Below are 17,382 nucleotides of genomic sequence, written 5' to 3'. Positions count from 1 at the left end.
ACCGTACAAAGGAGTCAACTTTGTGGAAGGACATTAAAAGCGGTGCCAGCGGTAATTCAGGAGGCTACAGCATTACACGCTGGCAGGCTGTCAAACACATCTGGATAAGCTGTTTTGTGGTGAGGTAGAATCAGAGACTAATAAGGCAGCTCTTGGTTAAGTGTGCACACCCTGTCATAGTAACACCGTTTTAAGCAGGGATGGCTGCACTGTTTTAGTTTTATTACCATCTTCAGAAAGGCTGGTCCCACTCTGGAGCACAAACCAACTAACAAACTCAAACTGTTTGCACAATGTTTTTGGCCCGAGCCAACGATCCTGCTCAAACTCGTGTTTCCATAGGATTCTGCAAGCATGAAAAGATCAAACGTTTCAGCACCCCACCTATATTGATACAACTCCACCCATTTAAACACAGGTGTCACTGCAAGATATTGGCTTCTTTGAAAGATCAAATATTTTGTCTGCGTTTGTTTTTCAAAAGAAACACAGCCTCATAACCAGGATCTGTTTTTTGTCCTGGCCTGGGTTAATGTGAGAGGAGGGTTCTTTACATCCCGTTCAGCCAGCTGCAGCTCAGGCTTTTAACCATTGGCCTGACAACCTCAGCAGTGGACCGCCACAATATCTGTTGATGTTAATCCTATTAGGCTTGATTTAACACTTTACACGCCCATGATTTATATGAATGTTTATTGGTTTTCTGTAATATAATCAGCTCGGGGAAACTTAATGCATTGTTTGGTAATACACGCGTGACTGGAAGCAGGGGGCAACAAACTGTGCCCGGTGTTATTTGAAATCATACACCCTCGTCCAACACCAACACTTGAACTAATTCAATCTTCAAAGTCAATGGAAAAAGAACAATATTTATTAGGATTAGGGGGGACATTTTGTCTGGCAGCCTCCTCCCAAATGAGAGCCTTGTTTTTTCCTTTGTTGATCGTTTGAGGATTTAAGATGCATTAGAAGGCAGTGTCTGGGTGGATAATGGAAGGTTAGAGACTGTTATTTGATTTAAGTTCAGGCACTAGAGATTAATATCTCCATCCTATGTGCGCCCCCCCCCCCCCCTTCCCACCCTCTACCCTCAGCGCCTCGGACCAAAAAGCTGCAACTAAAGTTAGCGGGTATTAGCTTTGATTACAATTCTTAGAGGACAGCTTTGATAAGTGACACAAGTTTGAGTCTCATCAGTTCTGTCATTGACGCTTGAAAGAAAATGCTTAGTTCTGTGGCACCAAAACAACCTTATCAGACAATCTGACTTGTTCTTTTGAAGTTTGCTTGAATTTAGAGTCTGTCATTCTGCTTGTTTCCACAGTCAGTCAGCTGCAGCAGACCCTGGTCTCCGTCCAGGAGCTCCTGATCCAGCAGCAGCAGAGAATCCAAGAGCTCAATCAGGAACTGGCTACAGCAGAGGTACCTAGCCCTTCATCAGAAAGTCAGCGCCATTCTCTTACCACCACAAACAGTTTGCAATTTGCTGGAATATTAGTGAAAAGATGAGATTCTTTATGGCCATCCATCTATATACAGTACAGTGCAGTACAGTACATTGAGGAATCAAACTGTTTTCTGGTCCTGGTGCAAAAACAAAAGAATGAACCAATGAATATAAGGTGCACACAACAAGATACAAAAACGGTTACAGATTGGTACGAGACAAGGTGCAGACATAGTGCAATGACAAATACGTAGAGCAATGAAAAAAAAATAAAAAATATTGAAAAAAATTGTAAAGTGAGTGAGAAAGCGTTTCCCTGATGATATTGTTGCATTAAGGTTCAAGTAGTCCATTTTAGTTGTTTTATTCTGTAATTTAGTTACAGCCGTTGGCACATTTGTTCTAGTTGGAGATGCCCCTGAATGATAATCCAGTTGGTGTGTCAAATCACACCTTTTTGTTTGAAAACCCTAGTATCGTCTAAATTAATCATTAAATGACATCCTTCTGTTATTATATCTTTACGTCAAACTTAGAACAATGAGATGAAACAACTTCACAAAGCTGGCAAGAAGTGCATCTTTACTGTAGTTTGAACATGAAAGTTACGGACTGCACCTTCAAGGTCTGTTATGTATGATTAATGTTTTTGATGAAAGCTAGACAGGCAGTAACTCTGAAATTGCAGAAGAGCTCAGTAAACGTAAAGTTGCAGGTTGAAATCTCCAGATTGATGAGGAGAGAGAAAAGCTTTCTCGAGGCCTCTGTGTACTAAAACCTTTTGCGCTGCCTCGAGTCGTAACTACCTAAGACGGACAGCCTTATTATACTGTATATCATCAGAACAGAAGCTGCAAAAAAGTATGGTGCATCTCATCATTGGACCATAATCTTTAACCATATTGTCGTTCCTCCTCGCCTTGATTTTTATGGACAGTGTTCATAATCTGCTCAGAATTGTAAGTGTTTAGTTGAATCGGAGTGAGTGATTGGTCTAAAAACTTATGTGCAGGGATGAAATGTTGCTTGCTTTTTTACAACACCGCTCATAAATCGCTTTATGATCTCTGGGCTCTAAAAAAGTGCCTTGGAAGAGACAATCTTAGACAATGTTTTATGTCCACAGCTTGTTAAGCAAATGGATGTTTCACTATAGCATCTGGATATCACAGGAAAACATATGCGGACACATCTGCTTCGGCACAAACAGGGAAGAAAAATATGAATCTCTTCCCTGGATGAGGTTCATCAAAAACTGACGACTCATAGCTCATTTTCTGCCATTTCAAGTTCTAAGCCGCACAGCCTCTGTGAGCAGTGTGGAAAGCAGCAGCTTCCCAAATCAGCATGTGTGAGCGATGATCTGATTTGACCCCACGCTGGTCTGGAATCTGAAAGCTATCTAATGTTTTCTGTCAGGCAGGCTGTAGGCTGCCTTCAAACAATGAGTTCCCTCCAGCATAAAGGGACGAGGGATGTTTTTTTTTCCTTTTCATTTGTCATCTCTGAATCACAGATTGGATTAAAAAGTGTCTACTTCATTTGCTATGAGTGCCTTGTTGGACAGCGGTAGTGTATAAAAAGTATAATTCACATCAAAACACCCATTAAACAAATCATAAACTCTGCTTTATAGCTATAGTGTTGATCTTAAATTTTCCCTGCGAGTCGGCACAAGGCCCTCTGTTGTCTCAGGCCACGGGGGAAATTGGTAAAATTGTTTTCAGGTCCGGGATGTTTGATGAGAAACACATGTTGGAGCTGGTGAGCTACTTATCATTCACCGTTTGCGGCTTTCAGGGTTTGCCTCACCACGCCGCTCAATGTGCGCCACGCTTAGCAATTATACCTCTCAACGCGGAAATGTGCCTTTAACCCGAAACACATGGAGACTTCTGTTTCCTCAGCTGCTAAGTAAACATTTCTCGTAGTTTGGAAACCGCTCAATTGTAGAGTGCGTTTACTGTCCCTAAACTGGGGACCTCCATTATGGAAGTGAGTTCAGACCGACTGACTCATATACACGCACACACGCACACACACACACACAGCACAAACAAACAGAGCACAAACAAACAGAGCACACGCTGATGCTGCACATTTCCAGACTCTCTTTTTCAATATTTTCTCAGTTATCATGACTCTTCAAAGACATGCCGCTGTGTAAAGGATTTGCCCGAGGATGATTCAGCCCTGATGTTAAGCAGCAGTCTATTTCTGCTCCATTATCATTACAAATCTGCCTGTTAACTGTGTTTTCCCTGCTGTCTCAACTCACTGATCGTTCTCTTTATTAGTAGATACTACATAGAAGATTAGAAACCGCCTCCTTGCTTGCACAAGACGAACTGCCAGTGGGAAAGTGCATAAATAGAGTGAAATCAATTGCACTGTACCCGTGTTTCCACTCAAAAACACTCCTCTGGGGACTTCGTTTTGAAACTAATTCCATCATAAATATACATGCGTTACACGAAAACACACTGTCTGCCGGCGGAGTAACTGTGAATTAATTTGCCTTCAGACACTCTTAAACAAGCCTTGTTAAAGATCTTATCTTGTTGCTAATGGTCCACAGGCATTTATCTTCATTTAGCCAGATGCGTTGCCGTCCTTGGGTGCTGCTAGAGTTGATAGTCTTTTTTTTTTTTCTTTGCTTGTGATATCTTTTTTTTCTCGAAGCACTTAGTTAACCAGCAGAAAGAGGCCGACCCGTATCACACCCAGGCACCCACCCGAGACATATTAGTTACAAGGCTTTTAAACCAGTTTGAAGAAATGTTTTCTACTATGTACAGTATTTACACAGTAAAAAACACACCCAGCCAGCACAGTGGTGGTTGATAATGTTATAGGCGACATCTCTCTCCCAAGTTGAGTTGTTTATTTGGTTGTGGTTGGTTGGTTCATTTGTATGTTGGTTGTTTGTTCATGCATGATGCTTTTTGCGATGTGCAGTGCCAAGTGGGAAATTACTTTCTCCACTGGTTAGGCCACACAGAGCCCACAGAGCCCTGCACCTGTACACCAGGAAGTATGATAGAAGTCAAACACTAGATGAAGGAACAGAGACATGTGCACTCTTTTTATTTTTAAATCTATGATTCAGCTTTCTTCTTAATGGTAAAATGATCATATGTAGTCTATTGGACAGGTGGATCAAATTAATGATATAACAGGGCATGAGCATAGAATAATTTATAATGTGTACGTAGCCAAGAAAGGCCTCTATGTCCACATCGTCAGAACCAGCAGAAGACTCACAAAACAGCAAAACATACATTTAGATGTATGCATTTAAATCAAGTCAAAAATGACTTGACAAAATGCTTTCCAGTCACACGTGCACAGGCAATATTGAAGGTTCATGAAAAATAAAGATTTTTGTTTTGAATTTTTTTTTTAAAATAAATTGGTAAATAAAGATAAATAAGACACAATAAATGTGTTGTTACTGTTAAGATAATGATAATTTAGAGGTCTAATTCTTCATTGCAAAGTCAGACATCAATTGCACTATATTCGCAGACCTGGAAGTATCTTCTTGATGACGGTGCTTTTGTAATCAAAGCCGCAAAATCCCTGCAGAAGTTAAATATTTTGATCAGCAGTTTGTTAAAGCATCACATCGTACACACGCGTGCGGTCTATCGGATATGTGTCAGCACTCCAGGTGGGGCTTTTAAAGTCAGCTGCGTTTCTTTCAATCTCTACAGTCACTGATACCCCTCCACTCAAGCAGCTAGTGCACTTAACACAAGATTGTTACACAATGTGTGTGTATACACACTCACATAATGTATCTCAAAGCTGAAATCCAGTCCTGGCCCAACATTTAATTAGGTTTCTTCAGACTTAATAAGACATATGTCAGTGGTAGTGTTGTGTGACAAGTCTTGATGTGAGATATTATATGGTGCTGCTTGGTAGATAATGCACAGTTTGCTGGTGGTTAACAATTGTACTCTAAAGCCTCTTTTTTCTTTTGTTAAGTGTTATAAATATATTCTCTTCAGTCATTTGGAGCAATTTACATATTTCTTAAGTTGATTCCGTGCCTTGAAAAATCTTTTAGCTCAGCCCATACAGCAATTAATTTTTCCGATGTAAAATGAGAGAGAAGCAGAATCCAGCCTTATTATACGGGTGCCTTGGGGAGGCGAGGGATTAAGATGGTTCTAATGAGGTGACTGCTGTAATAAGAGTGTCTTCAGCAGGCCTCCAATGCACCACCTCTAAAACAGGACTCCTTATCAGGGAGGTTTAGGAGTCGATAAGAGGCACAAAAAAAAAGCTTTTCTGTCTCCCTTCACTTCTCCTCCTCTGCCTCCCTCCTTCCACTGTAAATGAGTCTGATCCCTTTCAGATGTGATTCAATTAATTTCTCTTAGATTTAATTACAAGCGAAAGAGTCCAAGTTATCCCTCTCCCCTCGATAGGGGGTCCGCGCTTCCTAACAAGCCTCCTCTGGTGAGTCAGGAGAGTCTTAATTACAGTTTTTACTTTTCTTTTATCCCACTGTCTCCCTTGTCTTCTCCCTCTCCTCCCTCTGGTCTCATCAGTCTATCCCCCTGTTTTCGCACATGTTTGTGCTTTTTATTCAGGGATGGTTTGCAAATGGGGAACAATTATCTACATCACTGGTTCCCAATCTTTTTGGTTTGAGACTCTTTATAGCCAAGCAGTGACTTCTCATGATGGCCTCTCACAGTTTTTCCACTGATCTTTTTTGGTAGATTTTATTTAGTATAAATGTTTTTTTTCCTCTTCTCTTTTATCTTCTTTTTCTTTAATATATCTGGGCTAAGCAGTTTTGTTTTTTGTGACGAAAAAAAATTCCATAATAACTTTTCAACGTATTGTAATTGAAGTAGTCTAAGGGAAAACTATACTTCTGCACCTCCTCTTGGCTCTGTTTTCAGGCTTTAGAAAATCTAGCCTGTAACGGAAGACTTTGGCCAAACACAGGTCATTTCAGTGAGAGACGCGTTCCTGTTGGCTTTTCTACAAGTGCAGGTGATTCAGTGGCAGAAAATCTTGAAGAAAAAGTTTCTATTTCAGCACTGGCAACAACTGCCTACACCGCAGAGCAAACCTGAAAAAAGAATACAGACTTTAAATCATCTCGCAAATTTTCCATGTTACGACTTAAAATTAAATTCTTCCCTATTTGAATTGCTATAAGATTTCCATTCATTTTGCAGTGACCAAATATTCTACAAGACTTTGCAACAGTTGCAGTCTAGTTGTATCTGTCTAGTATAGTGGACTTTTGCTATGTCATTTTATAGCTCTCTCTGTTAAAGTCCTGCCTATCCTTGAAAAAGAGCTGCAGGGACAGATTTTCGGCAGCAATTTGCCATTCAAATATCTGTTGTTATAGCCTGTAGCATTTCATGCCATAGTAGTGTGTGTGATGATGCACGCCTTTGATTAAAACAAAAAAAAGAAACAAAACAAACTGCTAAGCTATGGTCTGCCTTCATGAATGTGGCCATTGTTCAAGATAGAGTCATTATCCAAAACACTGGACACTGGCCTAATCCTTTCTCGATAGTATGGGAAATTATGTAAAAACAGCATGATTCACACTCACTGGACTTTCAGAGCAGCCAAGGCCATAAATGTGACTGTAGTTGGGATTGTTGGTCCTCCTTTCTGTCATCACCAGCAGTAGGCCGTTGTGAGGTTGTTATGGTGACAAATGGCCTGACTACACAAAAACATGTGGCTTTTAGAATTTGCATTTACCATATTTGTTTACTTTGTACCTTATGTCCTTTTTTCAAACAAAGCTTTTTTTTGTTATTTCATGTTGTTGAGACTGAACACAGAGAAGTTGTTGAAAGGCGTGTATTGACTTTGTCGATCCTTCATATGACCTGGTGTGTGTGTGTGTGCGCGCCTCTGTGTGTCTCTGTGACATTTGTTGAGTGTGTCTCACTTGTGTGTTTCCTATAGACATCGTCTTCAACCAACCGCGTCCTGGACAACCAAACAGTTGGAGAGTTGAAGGCTGAGATCGTCTCTTTGAAGGGCTTACTGCTCAGCAGGTAACAAAGTTATCCAGATGAAACAGTGTGTGTGTGTGTGTGTGTGTGTGTGTGTGTGTGTGTGTGTGTGGGGGGGGGGGGGGGGGGGGTTCATGCACTTTTGAGGTCCTAGATGCACACCATTTGACACTGTTCTCTATGCAATGTACTTAAACATACCAACTGTTAACTTTGGCCACATTTAATTTATACCTGACATTAAAAAACATACATAAAAACTATCCACATAATATATTGTTGCTCTTTTAAATTACTTTTGCACATGTTAAAACAGCACATTGATAGATTAAGACCCAAATAAAGATTAATGCCGTTATAGTAGTTTTGTTAGAACAAACTGTATAAAATATGGACTGAAGGAGGATTCATACCTCTGGATCCGGACGAAGTTCGTACATCGGTATCCAACATTGTCTCTGGTACTACTGTTCAGACCTCTGTCCGGTTTCAGCGTTGTCATGGATGTTAGGCAATACTTCCTCTAGAGGGAAGTGCCGTGTCGCAAATTACCAGCATCGATTATTTTGCTTTGTGTCATCCGAATTCGGAAAAAAAGGTGCAAAAAGTGTACGCTGCAGTGGCATGTAAGGCCACTCGAGACACCTTAATGGCAGGTTTTTTTCTTTGGTTTTGCCGGTGAGAGAGCTGTGTGTACCCCCTCACCAACTCTCAATCTTCTTCGTTGATTTTCGCGAATGGTTTGACTACTGACTCTATACTGCCGCCTCTATTTCCGGTGGTATTGCTCTGTTTCGTCCGGAGCACTCCTGATTCGTAAACTCTTTGGCAACGGACCCACTGATGGACGAAATGACCTCCCGAAAATGGAAAATACGTATCTGTATTTACCGTAGGGTGGGAATGAGCCTTTTGCCTCCATGACGTCACACACCCACCGTTCCCTCAGAATAACATAAGCCTTAATACAATTTAAACAGATGAGTTGTATAAAAATTGAACCTCCGTACAGTTGTCATGAACAGGGAAATTAGTTATAGAGACCAAAACTGTTTTTTGTACCAGTCTGTATACATGTTTACTTCTGCTGTAAAGTTAGGCATTTTAAGATGGTCTTTGTGGATTAACTCACTTTTGGAGCCAGCCTCAAGGGGCGATTCGAAGAACTGCAATTTATGGCACTTCAATGTTGGCTTAATTTTTCAGCCCCAGAGGTTGCTGCTTGTGATCAAACAAGTTTACCCTGCCATCTGATTTAACATGTTGTGTTTTGCATGTGTGACAGAGATGTGCATGTGCTTATGAGTCATTATTTGACCCCTTACCACCCCCCACCCCACTCCTCTTGGGAAAAGGGGGGTTTTCAGTTCAGGGGGAGATAGAAGGTCAACAGTAGCCACATAGAAGTGGTATATATCATCTGAAAGCTGGCACCTGAAGATTATGGTGTGTTAAGTTGTTCTACTCATAAACCAGAAATAAAAATCAATACATTGTGAAAGTGTTTAACGGCTTAGGACATTATGATGGAAGTATATGATGGCTATTTCCATGCTCAATGAAATTGTTGCAGCAATTTTTAAGTTGATGCCATGTATTACAGAAAGTTGGTGTTTAATTGAACCATTTTTGACCAACAAAGACTTAAGAAAAATGGTTAGACCTGGCCAGCAGGGGAGGACAGAGGGTGGGCAATCGCATTTAAGCATTGCACGGATGAACCTGGCCAAGTGTGAATGCGCCCTAAATTATATTAAGACTCAAAGTTCTGCATAATGAAGGGAATGATCGCTTTGAGTGACGGGTGCCATCTTTGATGGCTAGCATAGACTGTAGGCTCCATTTGATCGCTCCTGATTCAACTGCCAATCTCATAGTCGAATCGCCGCAAAATGGGGTTATGAAACAATAGATTTTTCCATTCTGGCTCTAGGGGTGCTAAATGTCTAATTTTACATATAGATGCTTGCTTTGTCCCAATAAACCATGATAAATAGCCTATTTTGGTATAAATATAAGCCTATTAATAAATACTGTTGCTAAAAATGTTAAAAAAAACTCATGTGCTTCTAATCTATCTCCTTAGTGTGCAGGAATAACCCCTAGTAAGTAAGTTGTGAGTTGTACTATATATTGACTGGGCTTTAAAACTACCTGGGCACCAGAAATACCACAGTCTTCTACTGTTTAATCATCAGCATCATTTAATTTAAATATTTGCCCATTTGTTGTTTTTCATTATAGACGTTCATTCCGACACAGTGCGGTGAAAGTGAAACTACAGTTCTAAATAAACCGTCAGCTTTTGTCAAAGAATGATACGAACAAAACACTTTTATGTTTCAAAACAATAACTTTTAATAAGATGCTCCGTTCAGAAATCAGAAATCACATCTCTCAGTTACCCTCTGCCTGAAACGCGTGACTGCGCAGCACTGGACTCATGTACACACGCTGCTGTCTGATTCATGTCCATGGCTCGCCACTCTGGATCAGAGGGTTTTTCATGAGCAACAAAAATTCAAAACTGATTCAACGATTAGTCGACTACAGGCAAAACGTGACAATTCCGATTCGACTATGAAAACGTTTAGTCTGGGAAGCCCCTTGTGATGTCACGGAGACTCCGTACAAATTCAGTACAGTCTGTGGTGGGCACCATAGAACCTATTTTCATTCAGATATCTTGATGGTCAAGTTGCAAATGGCCAAGCTAGTTGACAAGCTAGCATGATAGCATGACATGGATTTAAGTAGTTTAGTTTCATACGATACCAATATCTTCACTCTAGCTTAAAAATGGAGCCTGCTACGGAAGACAGTAATGTTGGCTGGGCCTGCCGATTGGTCATTATGAGGTAAAGTACATATTTACTGGAGTTCTGAGTTTAGATCAGAGAAACAATGTACATATAAACACTACAAAACCGCCATCATGCAATCATCTTTGCATACCCGCTTCTACAGTACAGTACTGTTGTTGATGGCCTGAAAGTTTGTCTTTGTGACTGTATGAATACAATAAAAGAACACATAATGTCACATTGCTCTTCCAAATTACTCGCCCACTTAAAGCATATTCATTAATCTCAGATATGTTTAATCTCACAGGCAGCAGAGGTTATAATACTGATTGCACCATTTCTTTTACTTCGCAACGCGCCTTGGCCGATTAGCATACTGCAGGCATCAGCTGGTCTTCTGTGTTTTAAAGCTTTTATTGGTAAGCAAGATAACCACGTGTGTATAATTGCTTCTATGAAACTAAAGTAATTTTAATGAGTGCAAAATGACACAATGCAGCAAGAGAAATGATTAATGGAAACTGGAAATAAACTGTGTCCTGATGAAATATAGATTATTTTCAATTAGTCATTTTGCTTGTTGTCGGGGTAAAATCTGACCGTACCTACAGTACCACAATGTTGATGCAAAGTGTTAAGTATGTTGTTGGTTTTGTTGTTAAAGGTCTCATTGTATACTGCCAGACATTCCCTCATTCTTCCCATCTTTGTTCCTCAATCTAGTCAGGCACAGCCCAGCTCAGTCAGGGCCATTAGCATGCATGATTATGTATCAGTCTCTATAATGAAGCCTGAAGTAAGAGTGTACATCAGAAAACCGGCGAGAACGAAAATTGCCTCAGAACTGTCTAGTTGAGCATGTTTTGTTCCCCGTGTACACTCTAATCAGCAATAATCCTTTTGTCATTTGCTTTCTTGACTTCATCCTGACTCTCACAATGAGTTCTCTAGCAAAGGCTTGAATCACAAACCAAAGGCTCTTTATCACCATCTGTCTAAAAACATGTTCCCTTCCTGTTCAAATGATCTAAATCATCTCCAAACTGAAACCTTTCTTTTTTTTTTTTAAACCACCAAGAAGCGCTTATCCCATTACGATTCAATGTCTTTTTGATCTTAAAAGCTGCAGTGGATGTAATTAAAAAAAAATCTTAGAGCATCTTTACCAGGTGTGACGAACATCTGGCTGTTTGGGGGGGAAAAACCATTTTCTTTGCTGTAATTATGAGAATTGCATTACAAGGGTGCTTTTTGTGTGTCTGCATGGTAAAATGTAATGTATGTATGTTCCTATTCAAAACCTAACATAGGAGGCTATATATAGTTTTAGTGCTTGCAGTATGTCCAATTATGGCTGATTGCATCGTGGGAATAAACTCTTGATCACAGTGAGGTTATTTGATGAGGTTGTGATCAAGCCTTGTTTTCTTCCCCCCTACCCCTCTTTCCACAGGAGGCAGTTCCCTTCGACTCCTACTATTCCTAAGATCCCCTCATGGCAGATTCCCCTGAAGCCACCATCAGCTCCCGGGTCGCCGCCAATCAACCATACCAACAGCAGCAGCGACATCTCCCCTGTCAGTAACGAGTCCAGCAACACCTCCCCCATCAAAGATGGACGCCACAGCCCTCAGGATGCACTGGGAGGGCCAGATGGAGCGCACGGTATCAATGGAGATGACGGCACGGTGGGCTTCGGTGCAACGCTGACCCTGGACCTGAAGGACCAGGTCCGCATGGAGGTGCAGGGTGAGGAGGAGGAGAAGAAGGAGGAGGAAGAAGAGCAGGATTATGTCAGCCACGTAGAGGAGGTGGATGCTGTAAGCATGCAGACAGTGGATCGGCGAGGTGGGGATGGACAGATTAATGAACAGGTGGACAAACTGAGGCAGCCCGAGGGTGCCAGCACTGAGAGCGAGGTGGATTAGAAAGCACAAAAACACTACCCAAACACCGCTTCTCATCTCTGCTGACAGCTTTGTTTTTATTGTGCTGCTCTCTGCTCACACTTTTTTGCTTTTTTGTTTTGTTTTGTTTTGTTTTTCATCCATCTTCACTGTCTGTTTCCTCGTGTTTCTGTAACATCTTAATCTTGAGCAAAATGAGGAGCATGCGTGAGAAGACGCAAAACTGACAAATATTAGAGTGTCTAGTTGACACACGGCTTACCACAATTTACTTTTCATCATGCAGACTAAATGAGTGCGTACCACGCTGTGACGTGTCTTTGAAAGGAGAAATGACGAGCAGTAGTCAAATCAGAATTTATGTGTGCAGTACTAACCGTGTGTGACTGACTGACTTTTTAATTTTCATGATTTGATCAGATAATTCACCGCTTTGCATTTGTGTCCTTGTAATTGCGCTAAGGCTGTTATACAGACCAAAGAGGTGGTGCTGTCGGGAATATCTTTTTCGTATAGTACAGCTGTAGGTCAGGAGTCATATGTTGGCACTTCAGTCTCAAAGTTACTGTGAGCTTCCAGAGAAGCATTAGCATTTTTTTCTCCCTGTTGATGGCAATAGGAGAGGACAAGCTCTTCCAGGGCCAGAGCTTTTAGCTTCTTTTATGTGTCCTTTCGCATTGGTGTCACTCTGTCAATAATTCACAAGGCCAGCAGGGTGGCATTTGGGTGAAATAAAAGCTCTGAAATTTGAGATTAGAATGTGATGACGGGCTTTGTTCCATGCAGGTGTCAGAGTGCTCATACACTCAACGGAATCGGAAGATAAATGTTTTTTTTCCCCTTCACTTTCCTTTTTCACTGAGGGCTGAATGGTGCATCTTTTAAGAGTGTGTTTGCGTGTGGCAGGCGAGAAAACCCAGACTGTCTGCTGAGCTGTATCTGCGTCTCCAGCAGGGCAGCTGATTTGGTTTGTGAAGTATGTTAATAATCAAATGATCAACAAATAACAGATGTATTAGTTCATGCAGCTTGAAATGTCAAGGAGGCTAAAAGCGGAAATCTAATACAGAAAGCCCAGTTGCATTGTATTATTTTCCGTGACAAACCCTGCGGTCCAAATTATGTAGGGCCTCCTACAGTGAGTAATCTTTACAGAAAACGGCGCCAATATTTTGTAATTAAGCTGCAGTAAGGCAACCAGGGCTGCCAAGATTGAAGTTGCAGAACTTGTATCACTTTTTTTTTTTCTCAGTGTGGAGGTGGATGTGGGAAGTTAGAAAAAAATTGCCCCATGATTGAAAAGGAAAGTAATAAATGAATACTTGACTTATTGAATTACTCACTTTGTCTCCAGCTAACAAGAAGAGTCCATGAGTGAGAAGAAGGGATATCAGCTCTGGTGCCATTTCCACCTCCGTCACATGGCCTTCATAGGAACACAGAAAAGGTAGAGGGGCACTGCACTTTTCTGTGTGACACCCGTCCTAACCTACAAATTCTGTTTGGTTATGTTAATTGAGTTTCTGTTAAAAGTGTGAGAACGATGAGACAAAAACAATGCAGTATGCTGTTAACTATATTTTTGATTTATTAGATTGTATGAATGAATAAGGTTGGTTAAAATAATTACGTAATTAAGAGGTGTAACTTATGCAGCCATTGTACAACCAGTGATTGGTCTTCTCTTCGCTGTAACTTTTTATTGATTACTGTCTGAATGTCAGCCAAACATGTACATAAGTGTAATAAATCGGGTTTATGTCAAGTAGAATCTCTGTTATATTCATTTTAAACCAAGTGGACACTAAATACATGCTACTGTATACTACTATTAAAGGCTACACCTAGTATTTACAAGGATTTTCATGTTTATATTTTTTCCCCTCAGTGACATAAGTATATATTTTGAAACACAGCAAAATACTTGAGGTAAAGAACAGGGTCTTGATTCTCGTCATAACTGAATAAAATGTACCTAATTTGTATTTCCATTCATCCATTAACACTAAAGGGAAGAGAAAAAAAGCAAAGAATGAAATTCGAGTAGTAGTAAGTATGCCGTAAAGCGGGTTGTGCAGTCTTTATTTCAAATCTGAGAACTTAGTGTGAATGTGGTTTGTGGTGTTAAGGTCAGGTGCAGCAAGATGTTCTTTAACATTCATATGTAGTATTTTTGGCAAAAAAAAAATGAGTTTGTTAATAATAAAAACTGAAAAATGAGACTTTCCATTCTGTGAGAAAACTTTTTTTTGTCTTTTATCAAGTTTAAGCATCATACATCCAGTAACATCTCAACTGTATCTTTTTTACCCCATTTGAATGAAACCCTGATCCAAGATGTCTTAAGTATACAAAGGCCTGTGAATTATTAAATCTTTTTTAGGTCAAAGTGTCTTAATCTTTCTGTTTTCCGCTCTCTGTTTTTGTGTCACCTCTCCGAAGCAGCTGTAATGTATCTGTAACACCAGATACGGATAAGAATACTACAGTACCTTTCAGAAATTATGACAGAGCAGGGGCTTTCAGCCTTTTTGTTGCCTGCCTTTCTCTGGAAATGAGTAAGTGACATAGTTACACATTATATGTGTGAAGGGTTGTTTATTTCTGTAGGTGTAGCTGTTGGTTTCTGTTGCTGCAGTAATGCCTTATCAAAAAGGGTTTCCTATTCTATTTTGAATACGTTGAAGATCATAAAGATAGCTTTTATAGACTTTTTGTTTTGTTTGTTTGCTTATTCCAACAGTACAGACAACTCAGGGTGAGATGGGCAGAGAGAAGGAAAAGGAAGGATAGGTAGTTAAAGGATTGCAGAGACAAAAGGTAATTTTTAGCATTAGCTATGCTAGTGCATGTAACTTGTATGAGTATTTGTATCCAATTTAGAGTTCTCCTCTGATTTATCATTGCACTTGTCTTTTGTCTTTTTTATTTTACATGTTCTTATCATAACCTGGCTCCTACATCTTCAGTGCAACTCAAAGATTCAAGTGTGATTAATCAGTGGCTGAAGCCGCTAGCATATTATAAGTTTTTGTGCACTTCGCTGCAGAGCCACTGAAGGCATTGTACAAGTTTTTTCACATATGCAGGAGTAGCCTAGTCCAGACTGTAAACAGACTTAGAGACGTAAAATTGGGGCACTTCCCCTTTAATGGGAGTCCATCCAGTAGTTAAAAATAACTAGTGTTTGGATCAAAATGTTGGACTGACTGATTATCCTTAGACTTACACTACTCGCCTCTGCACTGTCAGATTTAATTAAAAATGACTTTTAATATTTGTCAATCGACATAAGGTAGTCGGCAGTTGGTATCTCGCTTTATACACACAGCACACACGTGCAATGCAGGGGGTAGCGCAGGGTCAGCCGTGGTACGGTGCCCCTGAAGCAGTTTGGGGGTTCGGTGCCCTACTCAAGCAGTGCCCAGGAGGTGAACTGGAACCTCTCCAGCTGCCAAGCCACAGTCCTTTATCAAAACAGGGACCTTCCGTTTCCAATGCCAACTCCCCATGGACTGACCTACTGCCGCCCCAATGGACAATTTGCCATGTCGACTTGCATTCAGCTGTATGCTGATTTTTGTCCTGACTAGATGCAGCCAAAATGCTAAAATATACGGAGCATACCATATGACACTAGGATCCATAGGGTAGATCCATACCAGATATTCCCCAAATCATACAGTAGCTATGAAAAATATATATCCCATAATAAAGTAAGTTAGTGCCTTAGCTCATAGGTGTATTTAGTAGCAAAACATGTATCAACGTTTCTGAAACAGTCTGACCTGGTGCACATTTCATATTCAGTTACAATCATGAATCATTTATTGTGAATTACATTTGAGCAAAAATGGCTGGATGCTGTTCGCACAGGTTGCTAATAATTCCAAGAGATCCCTGGGATCATTGACGGTACAGCTAAAATCACACACTGCCACAGTGTGCTTTCTGTGGCATCATAGATCCTCTCCAAAAAAAAAAGGCTGGGCTGAAAAGAGCCAATTTTTTTTCCTCATCCGGGGTATTCTGAATACTGCCATGCATTATCATGTGTATGAATTTAATTTATCAGGGTCTAAATGATCAATAGCGTTTCACATATTGATGAGGTGTATAAACTTCTCTGAGGTTCGATACCACATCCCTTTGTAATCCATTAACCTCTCCCTGGAGTTCAGGCCAACCTTAGATTTATAGGAACCTACTGTAATAAATCCACTTGTACATCATTTAGTGTCTTAGGGGATTTGCAGTGCATTCCTGTCCAGAAAGCACCATCTATCCTACCCTCATATCCTCATCTACAGTTGAAGTCGTAACAACATCCACCACAGTCTGCATACCCTTTCAGAATCATTGTGCTTGTATAATACACTTCTGGGTGGAGCTGGCGTATTAGCCAGTAACCAGCAACTCTCAGTGTGGTAGTGCAGTGAGGGATTGTTCGTCCAAAGCAACACCTTGGTTTTGACACCATTTGGCTCCCCGGTTGGGAGCCTTAACCTCATCAATCTTGCTGCTAAACGGAGAGCACTCAATAGGGTAGTGTATCGATGCGCTCTGAACTCCATTGTTCACTGGAACTGAGCACTCAGCAGGTTAGAGGGCTGAGTGTCTCCTTGGATCAATGCAAGGGTTGTTAGCCCATAGCAGCCAGTCAGAGGGCTACTGTGACTCCGTCTGCACCACGCACACATCGTCTCTACTTGTTTAAAACTCCTTCTTAAGTCCTTGAGCGTTGATACCGGTCCAGCTTTTGTTTTCTCATCACACTGTTTCAGGAGAGTTTGCATTGTAGCAGCATAGGTCCAGTTCTTGAAGCTTCAGCTCCTCCCAACATGACTTCTCGACATCTCTCTCCGAGAGGAAGTGTCCTGTGAAGATTTGCATAGGAAAGGTCACAATGCAGGAAGAAGAGGCCTGAGGATGAATGGCTGCTTCTTCCTCTTCCCAGTGAGATAAGATGTATGTGGCATGCAGCTGGGAGAAATCTGATGTAATACTTGATTTGTGATAAGGCCTGCGGAACACCACCAGTTGCTTCACCCTTTGGAAATATCCTTTTACTCTTCGGGATTCCTCTTTTTGACTGTTATCAACATCAGCAGTGAAAATCTGTTAACCGTCTTTCAAGATGTTCTGATCTAAGTCCCACAATTACTGTAGGTTTGTCTAATATTCTATGTTTTGGAGGTCTGTGCAATTTT

General features: G+C 40.8%; 1 protein-coding gene across 3 annotated transcripts in view; it reads left to right on the top strand.

The window, feature by feature from the left end:
- The window catches only part of pex14 (peroxisomal biogenesis factor 14), a 49,460-nt gene extending 35,158 nt beyond the window's left edge, over positions 1-14,302 (top strand). The window contains exons 7-10 of one of the 3 annotated variants that reach the window (XR_014593333.1): positions 1,328-1,425; positions 7,412-7,503; positions 11,719-13,148; positions 13,527-14,302. Coding sequence is in view for 2 of the 3 variants with exons in the window: in XM_083919590.1 (XP_083775716.1) it covers positions 1,328-1,425; positions 7,412-7,503; positions 11,719-12,184; positions 13,527-13,550 (680 nt within the window). In the remaining variant the exon portion in view is untranslated. The remainder of the gene's footprint in view (positions 1-1,327; positions 1,426-7,411; positions 7,504-11,718; positions 13,149-13,526) is intronic. The other 2 variants (XM_083919591.1, XM_083919590.1) reach the window with 2 other exon arrangements.
- The last annotated feature ends 3,080 nt before the right edge of the window (positions 14,303-17,382 follow it).

The sequence above is a fragment of the Echiichthys vipera genome (assembly GCF_963691815.1).
Source record: "Echiichthys vipera genome assembly, chromosome: 9".
NCBI classification, from domain to species: domain Eukaryota; kingdom Metazoa; phylum Chordata; class Actinopteri; order Perciformes; family Trachinidae; genus Echiichthys; species Echiichthys vipera.
This window is presented reverse-complemented; position numbering and strand designations above follow the sequence as displayed.